A 12384-nucleotide genomic window follows, 5' to 3' on the forward strand; every position below is an offset into this window, starting at 1 on the left:
ACATTCAGACCAGATCTCCTGTCAGCACGGGGGCTGATGTTCTGTAATAGTGTGGGTGTGTAGTAAACGTGTGTCGCATAGCAAACGCTGGCCGGAACAACATGAAAAGAAGGGGTGAGTGCGATTGGTTGTTGTTATTGGGGGGGGGGGGGGGTGGAGCATTTTAAGTGCATTTCTGAAGCTTTCTGATGAGCAGTGGAAATGCGGAGTACTGGCTTTAGCTCTTAACAAGTGGCCCACTTACAAACAGAATAAAAAACAACAAAAACAAAAAGGTTTTCTCTCGTGTTAACTGTAATGAAAAGAGATGCTGTTTTCAAGAGGCTGACGGAACTCCATGAGTCGGTGAATCTGAGATGGTCTTTTCTCCTTTTATTTTTTAGAAGCCTTGATTGCATTCACACACACACACACACACACACACACTTACACTCATTCACTCACTGCTGCGTGAAAAGCTCCATTTTGTGTATGAAATGTTGAAGGCAAATGAGTTCTGAATGCGAGCAGATCCCAGTTTGCAGTGGTCTGATCACCGCTAGCAGAGACAGAGGCGTAATTGAGGCATGTTCATCTCCAGCCCCTCTGGAAACGCACAGAGCACTCTGGTCTTAATAAAAGGACATCGCATAGCAAGGAATTAGCATTACAAACACTAATGGCTTTGACCCACATGCTAGAACACCATCTATCTCTTACTTTTACAGACACTCCCTCACACACACACACACACACACACATTTCTGCGTCATCTCAACTACTCACCAAAGTCAACGAGCTTGATCCCCCCTTGAGTGGTGAGGAGAATGTTGTTACCTTTGACATCGCGGTGGATGGTTTTATGCTCATGCAGGTGCTGCAGACCCTGTAGTGGGAAGGAAAGAACAGACCACAGCGAGCCCCGGGCCCATCAGAACCACTGTGGCTAGAGAAGCGTCCACTGCCACGTAAGCTCTTTCCCCTGATCTACGCCGGCTGCGATCACACCTGCAACTAACGGCCCTCCCAGGTGGTCCCAGGTGGTCAGCCCATGTTCAGGTGAGAACAGGGTCCAGTGGAGGTGCATCGTAAACCGATCACCCAAACCACCTCCAGACATGGTCGTATAACATTCGACATGGGCTACACACTGGAATGCTAATGTGTAACGATGCATTCTTCGCAATACTGCAGGGCCGACTAGTCACAGGGACTAACAAGGTGGCAAGTGTCACCGGGGGCGCGTTTGGGACTGTCCACATAAGATGTTTATTTAGGAGCGACTCGCTCGGGACAGATGTTAGTAACAGCTGTGAACACGTCCTGAGGACCAGCAGCAGTTTGTGACCGGGCCTTAAACACAGATGGACTATGATGGTGGTGGTGCTGCCCAATGTCCTACCATGAGGGCCTCACGCAGGATGTATGCGATGATGCGTTCCTCCATGCGGTCTCCTCTCCTCAGCGTCCCCTTGGCCAGATCTGTCACAGAGCCACCGCTGCACAGCTGAAGGAAACATGAAAGCAGAACATCTGGACTACGGGGTGAAGTTAACATCGATGAACCCTGATTAGGCAGCTGAAAGAAGAGACTCAGGGGCGGGTCACGCTTGTTTACAGACAAGTCCTTCAGTCCCCTGTTATTTATCTGGAGTGAATTTTAAAAAGCGTCCAGAGCTCATGAGTCATGCAGAAGCTTTGCCCGTCACAGAGATCCCATCTCATTAACAATCGACATGATGAAACTAAGGAACTGATGAAAGATCAAAAGTGAAAGAACCAATCCATAAATTCTCAAATACAAAAAGTTTCACTCGATTAAAAAGCCACTTTTCCATTACCCATCATACGCTATATTTGTCACTTCATTTTGGCCTGTTATTCATGTTTTAATATTCATTAACCTTCAGTAACAGCTCAGTCAAAAGTAAGCCAACCACTTCCAAACCGTTACGTTTCTGTCGTGAGCTTCCCTTGGCATTTAGCCAAGTCAGACGTTCATTTTAAAGCACTGCCAGCATCTTCACTGCATGGTGTAATTGTTTCAAGAAATTAATGCAAACTGAAAGGTAAACAACAACAACAACAATAGGAAGGTTTAAAGTGTGTCAGTAAAATTTTATTTGCACATAAGTTTAAATATTATTACCACTAATAATACACTTCTAAGGTAAAGTGACCAAAACACACACACACATACAGAGAAATCAGGCTTCTGTGAGGAATACATGAAGAACAATTGATTTTATCTTTCAATGCAGTTAGATAGTATTATCATCACAATCCTAAAATGTAAGTTTTTTTTTAACCATCTGGGATGCACATGTGTAGAGAAAGCTGAGCTAAGAAAATGCAGAACAAATTTTATTTCTTCATCCTTTAAATCTACATTTATAAATACCATGTCAATGTAAATGTGTTCTAATCCAAAGTGGTGTAGGGAGGACCAATCACAGAGCTGCTGCAGGCTGCTTCTATCTTCTTTGTCCACAGTAAGCCCTCTTGAAATTATATAAAATTGTCCTACGTGTTGCCAAGGCAACAACACTACCCTCTTATTTGGGACTGTCTAAAATCGACCTCGAGGAAGAGGGGACACTGGGTTTGATATCTGCAGCAAGACGGGGGAAGAATGGCTAGAAAGATCTGATATCTGTTGTTGTTTTTCTCTCGAAAAGTTTCATCATCTTTCAGCCAGCGTTTCCAAACAAAAGAGCTGCAGTGAAGGGCAGAATCAAGGAACCATTCTGTTATTCATAGTATTTGAAAAAATATGACAAACACAGGCTCAAATTAATGGCAGTTGAATTAATATTTTTGCACATTTTATACATTCTGTATGTATGACTCAGAAACTCACATTTTCAGTGGAGAAATTGTCATTTGGCTAATTATGCGTGCACTCTTGCAAGAGAGCAAAAGATTCTGTCTCTGTGCTGAACTGCCATCATAATGAAAGCATTCGACTGTACAGATGCTCCGCTCTCCTGGAAAGATCCCATCAGACGAGGGCCACACTTTTCACAGACAACACAAAGACCAGATGATCGAGACATCACCCAGGTGCTTCTCACGGACACTGGCACATTAAAGCAAAGGAGCACTGAAGAGTCTGGAAGAGCAGAGGTGATACCCTAGTCGTGGAGTCACGGAGAGGTGTGTGTGTGTGTGTGTGTGTGTGAGGCGTTTCCCTGGAGACACAGGGCCGCACACTCTGCCATCGTAGCATCCAGTCTTCCTGCTTCACTGCCGTTTACAAAAGATAATTGAACTAACGGCGGGGGGCGGGTAATTGCACGTCCCACGTGGGGGCTCTGAGCCAGAAGTAGACGCGTAATCGAACGGACACACGGGAACAAATCCATGGAACAAATAATTGAACTAACAGGGAGTCCTTATTTTGAACTGTCTGTATTCATCAGCTCTCTTACACAGTTGCTCTGGAGGATTATGGACTATACAGGCAAGAGCACTAGGTGTCCAGTAACCGATGTCCATTAGGCCAGAGGTCAGAGCCTGGTGCTCATTCTAAAGCCGCTGACGTCCAACAGGGACAATCCACCCTTACTTGGCCCGCTTGTGCAATTTATGTTAATGAGTAATTCTCACAGCTTCAGAGAAGACCGTACCACTGTAACATCTCACCCATGGCTAGCTTATCAATTTCCTTTAGAACATTTTGCGCAGTCATCTCAGATGTTCAGTAGCGATAAGGCCACCTGAGTTTTTGTTTGCTCACAGCTATTAAAGAAAAAAAGGTGCTCTAGCCTCTAACTTTACTGTTTACTGTCACATGACATATTTCACATTATGTCACATGACATCCTCATATTTCACATTCTGTCACAGGACATATTCTGTGCACGAGCATGATAAAGATTACCCACCAGTAACTGATGCTTTCTTCAGTTTTTCACATTTATGCCCACTATCTTACCCCACCACGAGGATACTCGTGTTATAATGTCATACGCAAACAAGCCATCAACATAATTCTTCAGGAACCTCACATCTGAAGACTCCACGCCGCTGTAACTTCACTGCAGCTACAGCCGAGCGGGTCACTAGCTTTCACACACCTCGTTACTACTGAGAGCAGCTGTAACAATCACTGGCTCCAAGCACCAGTGGACGTCTGACAGAATTAATTGCACGTACACCACAACGGAGCGTCTGTCCCTGAGCACTCATGCCACACACTCTCTCCTGAGTGCTCCTGAGCACACAGACTATTAAAATCTACAGAAACCTCTTTTTATTATTTATTTAACAATACATTTGTTTAATTCTTCCATTAAATAATTCATTTATTCATGCTTTAGGTAGACCAAGAATCACTCTTGTAGTATCAATATATTATCCAGCCTTCGGTTGTTTAAAAACACAAGTAATATGAATTTAGGCAATTAGAGAGGTAAACAGATTGCTTGAAAGGGTTGTTTTGTGTGCTTTTCCAGGCGGACTGGTGTTGTATCTCTAGAAGCTCTCACATAGTGCTCTCCTGTCAGTGGTCTGGTGCCTGTAACACGCCATACAGAGGACGGTGCGCGCACGCTGGGGCACGCGTACCTCCGCGGATTTCTGCACACTTCAGTAAGTGCACGGGTGTCCACTTTCTGTAGCCGTTTAATGAAAAGCTCTGAGGCATTTTAAACCTCATTGTGAATTAATGATGGCAAAAGCCAGATAAGCGCGAGAGGCCTGCGTTTCGATGCTGGAGTTTTGAGTTTCATGAATCGGATTCACTTAAGCAAACAAAGAGACGATAATATTTAGAGACTATGTGAACATGAAATAAGATATACATAAGCCTCCCAAAACTGTCCACAGAAGGGGATTCCCATAAACCCGTCACTGACTGAGAGGCTAGGAATATGCCCCAGAACCCAGTACCACCACGGCAGGCACGCATAGTCTAGTGCAGATGACAGATGAACACGTTTATTTAATCTGATAACGTATGTCAGGACAAACAGCCAGATTACAACCTGGTCTGGATTATTAAATGCTGTCCTTTGGGCTGCGGTAATAGATTAGTTTACTAATTGATAATGCTATCAATATCTTCATCAGTTACTCCTCAAATAATAATAAAAAAATATTAATTTCAAATTCTTTATTTAAAAGGTGTCCATGATATTTTCACATGTTTTTTCAAGACATATGCGGAGCATCCGTTAGTGAAATGAGTAGTTAAACATTATTTTGATGAAGCTAGTTAAAAATATAAACCTGGTAAAACTAAGTAAATTGTTGTCTGCTAATTTCCTTAACCTGTGTGAAAGCAGAGTTTTGAAGACAGTAGCTAGAACACAGATCAGCTTATTATAAAAGGTGACTTCCTAACAGCTCGTTTCATCAATTCATTTATTTCACCCAACCACGATTTGGCCTACATGTAAAGTAGGTCACTCCCGTCTGTTTACTGTGATTCAGACTGCAGCATGGGCTTCCAAAACGTAAAATCTGACGTCTCTGCCATTAAACAAGAGCAGAAATTGCGTTGGTACAATTCAGATTCTGCAGGAGTTGGTGAACTAGCTGCTCCACCATCTAACTGCACGACCTCATAAGCCACGCACGGGCCGCGCACGAGCCGCGCACGAGCCGCGCACGGGCCGCTCTGCACCATGCACCTCTCTTGTGTCTGCAGGGACGACCCAAGTGTAATGGCAGAGACTCTTCAGACTGGGCTAGTCTCAAAATGCTTTTAACATACCGTTCATTAGCGAATGAAGCAGGTACCTAAACACAATACAGGGGCATGTAAACAGAGGATCTTACTTTGGTAAATGAAAGTTTTGGGAGATACTTCTAAAAGAGGATTTTTTTTCACTAAACCAACCTGCAAAAGATTGATATCTTTTCTTAAACATTAACCACAAAAGCAAACATAAATGCAGCTCTCCACAACCTTTTAACATCAAACACTAAATAATGTGAGTGTGTGTGTGTGTGTGTGTGTGCGTGTGTGTGTGTGTATGTGTGTGTGTATGTGTGTGTGTGTGTATGTGAGTGTGTGTGTGTATGTGTGTGTGTGTGTGTGTGTGTATGTGTGTGTGTGTGTGTGTGTGTGAGTGTGTGTTTTTATGTGTGTGTGTGTGTGTGTGTGTGTGTGAGTGTGTGTGTGTGTATGTGTGTGTGTGTGTGTGTGTGTGTGTGTATGTGTGTGTGTGAGTGTGTGTGTGTGTGTGTGTGTGTGTGTGTGTGTGTGTGTGGTGTGTGTGTGTGTATGTGTGTGTGTGTGTGTGTGTGTGTGTGTATGTGAGTGTGTGTGTGTATGTGTGTGTGTGTGTGTGTGTGTGTGTGTGAGTGTGTGTTTTTATGTGTGTGTGTGTGTGTGTGTGTGTGTGTGTGAGTGTGTGTGTGTGTGTGTGTGTGTGGTGTGTGTGTGTGTGTATGTTTTTATGTGTGTGTGTGTGTGTGTGTGTGTGTGTGTGAGTGTGTGTGTGTGTGTGTGTGTGTGTGTGTGGTGTGTGTGTGTGTATGTGTGTGTGTGTGTGTGTGTGTGTGTGTGTGTGTGTGTGTGTGGTACACCATATAGCAGAATAAGAGTCACTGATCCTTGGTACACAGGTATTGGTCTAACATAACAAGACAGCCCTGCAGATGGAGATTTGAATAATGACAAGTCAGCTGGCCACTACCCCCCCGACTACGGTCATTACAACCAATATTACTCGGAATGAGCCCGCAGGATGGCGTTTACACAACGGGATCAAGACTCCTGTGCTAGTCTCCCTCTCTTTGAAGTTCTGACGCGAGGGTGAGAGTTCTCGGGCTAAAAGGCTGGGCCCTGCTAAAAGGAGATGAAAGCACCCTGTCCATAATTAGAAACCCACGCACAAAAGAAACAGAAGCACATGCTCACTGGCAGCTGATGAGGAGAGCAACAAAGTGGCGCACGCAATTTAGCATCCCCTCGGCAATCGGAGCACCTCCCGGAACCTTCTGAAACATGGCAAATTGCACTTCAGAAGGGAGGCCCGTAACCATAGCGATTTAACCCTCTTCAGAAGGGAGGCCCGTAACCATAGCGATTTAACCCTCTTCCTTACGCCCCACCACCCCACAGACCCTCCCACCTTCACACTAGCGGCACACGCACGCTGAGATTAGCTGCCTAGATTTGGATTGCTGAGTGTGACATTTGCATTAATGAATTTGCATAGAGAGATGCAAAGCACTTTCCAGAAAGAGAATTTTTTAAAAAGCGAAATAAATTCGGCTTTCATTTGTTGGCAGTTTCTGTAGTACCGTACATGGCAGGAGTGGCCTGTGGCTTTTTTGTATGACAGTGCTAATTGACTAATGCTCACTGTGGAATCTAGGAACCTAGATTCAAACCTGGATTCAAAAAGGCCCAGGAACGTACTTCTGTAATGTGTTCTCTCCTACGAGCGCCACGCCACCTGGTGCGCACGAAGCTCACCACACTCGGTAACCACAGAGATGTAGGCACGGACCCTCCTGTCCTGCTCCAGGTTCTGTGGAGCAGGTCAATAAAGCCTCAGCACAGGGTGGTAAAGACCCAGCACAGGGCTGGGCCACGCTCCGGAAGGCCCCACACCAGGAGGTCTGTAGACAAAGCACCATATCAACACCTTCAGTGCAGCACTAGCTGACACATGGCTAGCTTCTGCAGCTCTGGGGTTACAGGATCACGGAAGCTTGGTACACGAAGGCATTCCCGTCTTCCCTGAGACTCTGTAAGCAGGAATTAAAATAATAACACTTCAAAAATCCTAATAACACAGATGATGTATAAAGGATGCCGGGTGCTGATGTGCATCACACAAGCAGCTCACGCTAAATAACTGCATCTCACGCCCATTCCTTGGTGGGCCCTACTCAGACGTTGTTCGTAAAGCCCCCTCGAGCACAATGAGATTGGACCGGTGACCCACATCCACTGACTGCACACTAGTCTAGATGGACAGGAGGCATTTACTGACTGCAGTCATGGTCGGCAGATTATTTGAAAGGGATTAAGTATATTGACACAGAAAGAGGAAGATTAGGAAAAAAACAAAAAAGGAAAACAAGCTAAATGGATTTACACAAGCATTTCTTATAGCTACATTTACTTATATATTTATACATGCATGTTAGATTTTTTTATTATTTAATTATTAGTATCACTTAATGTGTCTATAGAGATTGCGATTACACTTCTAGATAGACACTAATTGCTACTTGGATGTGCGCCGCTGTCGTGTTTTGAGTTTCTGGTGTTTCTAAGATCCTGTCTGGGAAGGCAGGATGCCAGGATCCTAATTTCCAGCTAGCGCAGCCATTACGGCTCTCCCTCTGCGCTTCGTGTACAAGAGCCCTTGCCACGTTCACGCAAACGCACCTTCAAGCACCTCCCAGTCAGAAAGCGTGACAGGCCACCCACCCTCCTCTCAGACTGCACCTCCAGCCAAGCACGGTGAATAAACTGCATTTTTCTTCCCCTCTGAGCCGCCAGTGGCAACTGCCACGCTTGGAGGGCGCAGGTGTCGTGAGGTCAAAGGTCAGGAGCACAGCCGCGCGCCCCCAGCGCGGTGTGGCTCCTGCACCAGGGCTCGATGGTGGGCCAGGCTGACCTCTATTTCACTGCTGCCAAGCCTCTGATATTTCTAAAAGGCCTCGGGGCCAAATGGAACAGGAAGCATGGCAAGCTGAGGACTGCACTCACTCACTGTGATGGGGGAAATAACCTTTAAACTTTTTGAGGAAACACCAGGATTCAAAAGTTATTGTGGTGGTATATGGCTCAGAGAAATCCAATCATAATATATTTGGACTTACCATACCTAGGTGTTAGTACTGACAATGTTTACATGGATATTACAGAAACTGTACTTCTTCCAGTGATGGAGATGATGTATTTAGGCAAGTCCTTACATTTCAGCTGAAGCCTCTAGGACGTCCTCGTTTGCACAGAGCTGTACGTTTAGCATTAGTTACAGACTCAGGTGTGAGTGAAGAGTTCTGAGAGGTGTGTAACGTGCCCTTAACAACAGCCGACATCTCAGACGCACCAGTGCCGAGACGTGTGGTCCAAATGCCAGACTGGCATGGGTGTGGGGACACAGCCGTTTTCTACTGCATTCTGCAACCCAATAACTAATGCAGGAAATGCTAATTATTAGTATAATAGAGACGGTAGAGATCCATGAAACACGTTTCCTTCACCCCCCCACACCTTTCTTATCTTTGGTCCTTAATCACGAGGCCCTTTGTGAGCGTGGTAACAGGAGCAGCAGAGCACACCCAGTGCTCGACACGCTTGAGTAGGAAGGAGACAATGAGACTTAATGATCCCTGGGCTGGACCTTCTCTTACACACCACACAGGAAGACGTTTGGAACCGAAGCTGCTCTGTCTCTCGCAGGCACTTCCGTCAGTGAGCGATGTTCAGTTCCAAAGGGCCCACCATACCACCAACACCAGCCGGCTACAGCTTCGCAGTAGCTTTAAAGGTTCCCAGATATTTGAAAAATGCAAAACGTCGAACTTAGTGGTATAGCACTCTGATGTGTAGCTGTATTATGTCATTAGCTAACTAAACAAAGAAAAAAAGCTGACAGAAATAATCATGTGTTAAAATTAAAACTGACCTTAATTTTGACTGATGTCAAAGAGCTGTTTGACCCGGCCCAGAGGGGAAATTAAGGATTTGGTTCAGAAACATTGTACCTGTAAGCCGAAAGTGGTTATCGAGCATGAGGCACGGGTGCAGGCTCATTTACCTCCAGAACCAGCCACAGCTGGTCCCCATGTTTGACATCTTTCTTGTAGAACATCCCGTAGAACCTCACCACGTTCGGATGGTCGGACAGTGCCTTCAAGATGCAATACTCTGCCTCTATCTCCTCATCAATATCCTGAAACAAACACAAGACATTAGGTAGAAATTGCAAAGACTGCACCACAGATTTACACGCACTTCCACCATATCTAGCAGCCGTCCATTGGTCATTTTTGGACAGTAGTATTTGAACACAATAAATCATGGCTCCACACCACACAGAGAGTGACTTTTATCTTGGCATTCATTTACATCTTCCATTTTGTCTTTCCCATGACAACTGGCAGTACAGTACCCTGATAGAAGTAAATAAATGAAAGAAAGAATGAAACAATTCAGTTGTTTTAAGCAATTTTCTGTCTGGCACTTTAGGTCTGGATGCTAAGCGTTTCATTGCTTTACTGCGCGTGACTAAACCATATTTGTTTGGATATCAACAGAAATAAACACTATGACACGAGGGCTGATGGCCTCTGCTGTACTTTACGTTTGGTCTCGTTCAGTGTGACCTGCATGAGTAATTCTGAACACAGTGACAAATTCTGAGCCTTTCAGAAGCCGGACATTGGATGGGTGAGTAAGACCGTAGTGCACAGCAGTCAGTGAAGACACAGACAACACCCTAGACCACAGAGTGACCTCGTCAGGACCGAGCACACTGGGCTTTGTGGTCTGAAAGGGTTATTTGGCTGAGCGTTTAAAATAGGGCTGAGAGACAAAGCGAGAACTGGAAAGACAATGAGAGTCATGTAGGAAGGAGAGATATATTGAGAGAGAGAGCGAGAGAGAGAGAGAGAGATCAACAAAGACATGGACAAGCAGTGAAAGCCTACAGCATGTCTGTTGGTCAAAAGTGTGCTATTCCAATGTTAGGTTAAAAGCTCATGGTGTGTGTTCTCTGCTACCTGCCAGGGCATGAAAGGGCAGAAAAGCTCACGCACTTTAACATCAACAGACATTCATGCCTGTAAAACTATTTTTTTTAATGCCACAAAGAATTATGGGACATGGAGGAGACACAGGTAGAAACCTCCTGCCTTTGCTTTTCAATAGAAGTGTGGTCTTGATTTCCTTGGGTAGTCATGTGAATTTATAACCCAGCAGAGCAGCTCTGAGGTTAAGCAGGTAAAGATTATGTAATGTGATGCTTTGCAGAATGACAAACATAAATCTCTCACAGTGTCTTATTTAAATACAGCAGAACATAACTCACATGAACTGGGTCCAGTATTTTGACGGCTGCCTTACTACCGTTGACTTTGTTCAGTACTTTGTAGACTTTGCCATACGTGCCTTTTCCGATGGTCTCAATGATTTCCCAGGTGTCCGACGGATCAGGAAAACTGTCAAAGGCAATGGATTTCCCCGATTGTGGAAACATCTTCCTGATCTCCTGCTTGATGAGAGACGGTCATCTCACATGGTTTGCTTCAGAACCACGACCTGTCAGCTCTGTTACAAACCCTGCATATCTTAAGGAGCCTAGTAACCAGATATTGTTTTCACCGCGATGCACCTAACACAGACCTTATGAGTACGAAAGCAGACCTCCTCACTGAACAGGCGAGTAAACAGCAGACAAGAGAGACAACGGCAAAGTTTTGCACCTGGCCGACAACACTGTGTGCAGTCTTCTCAGAGAATGGCTTAGTACGGCTTAACAGTACAGTTAGCCTGAGGAACAAAAACATCAGAATATTCTAAATTATATATATTGAAATCGTATGCACCGTTTTGAAATTTCTTCACAAATATGTAATTTTTCCATAAAGAAACAAAACCTGTTGGTATGAGTTTGTCTTGCTACTAGCTTTTTTAGATAGAGGCGCAGAACATCTTCTCATTCAATATAATGACAATCATCTGTAATGCTATCTCTCTCAACTGGTCTGCATTTAAGGTGCTACCCCCTAATGCCCCAATGCCCTGCCCTGCTCCCAGCCCTCTAAAGCCACCTAGTGAGCGATCCTTTTCGTCATGGGCTGTGCAGGCCTCTTTAAGATGACGGAATTACAGAGGCCCCTTTCTAAACACCTTTTATGTGCAATTCCTCCAGCCCTTTGCTGTCTGTGTACAGTGGCAAAGGGCTTGGAGCTGAAGGAGCAGTACAGTGACGTGGCACTCCTAGACCACATGTGGATGAGCGTAGATTCCTAATGTGCTTCTCCAATAGTTGCTCTGGGTTTTAGAGATGTAGCGAGCAATACACGGTAGCATGCCTGCTAGCTCCACGGAAAGGTCACGGTTATTTCAGTAAGACTTGGCATATCTCTATAAAGGGAGAAACTGGATATTTCACGCCTCTTCTGAAGGGGCGGGGCATAAAGGCTTGCCCAGCTCTGAGGAGATTTGGCTTATGCAACAAATGCACACCATGTTTCCAACTGTGTCCCTATGATAACTGTGTCCAAGTGTCCCTCCAAAGCTTTTAATATGAGATACAGAGATCTGAACTACTGGGTTGCCTTCATTCCACTAGTAGGTCTGCTAGCGCTTCACTGCTGTCAGCCTATTGTAAGGCAACACACACGTTATTCCTAAATGCTGTACACGCCACCAAAGTCAATACAATGTTTTCATAAACAAAACGACACAGAAATGTCTTTGTG

The 12384-nt window shown here is 44.9% G+C and overlaps 1 protein-coding gene across 1 annotated transcript in view; it reads right to left on the bottom strand.

The window, feature by feature from the left end:
• Window positions 1-11159, bottom strand: part of myo3a (myosin IIIA) — a 57012-nt gene extending 45853 nt beyond the window's left edge. Inside the window, exons 1-4 of the mRNA XM_035530880.1 lie at window positions 10989-11159; window positions 9717-9851; window positions 1382-1486; window positions 766-865 (exon numbers count right to left, since the gene is read on the bottom strand). Of these exons, the coding sequence (XP_035386773.1) occupies window positions 766-865; window positions 1382-1486; window positions 9717-9851; window positions 10989-11156 (508 nt within the window). The 5' untranslated portion in view covers window positions 11157-11159. The remainder of the gene's footprint in view (window positions 1-765; window positions 866-1381; window positions 1487-9716; window positions 9852-10988) is intronic.
• Window positions 11160-12384: the final 1225 nt, after the last annotated feature.

The sequence above is a fragment of the Electrophorus electricus genome, chromosome 10 (genome assembly GCF_013358815.1).
Source record: "Electrophorus electricus isolate fEleEle1 chromosome 10, fEleEle1.pri, whole genome shotgun sequence".
Lineage (NCBI taxonomy): Eukaryota > Metazoa > Chordata > Actinopteri > Gymnotiformes > Gymnotidae > Electrophorus > Electrophorus electricus.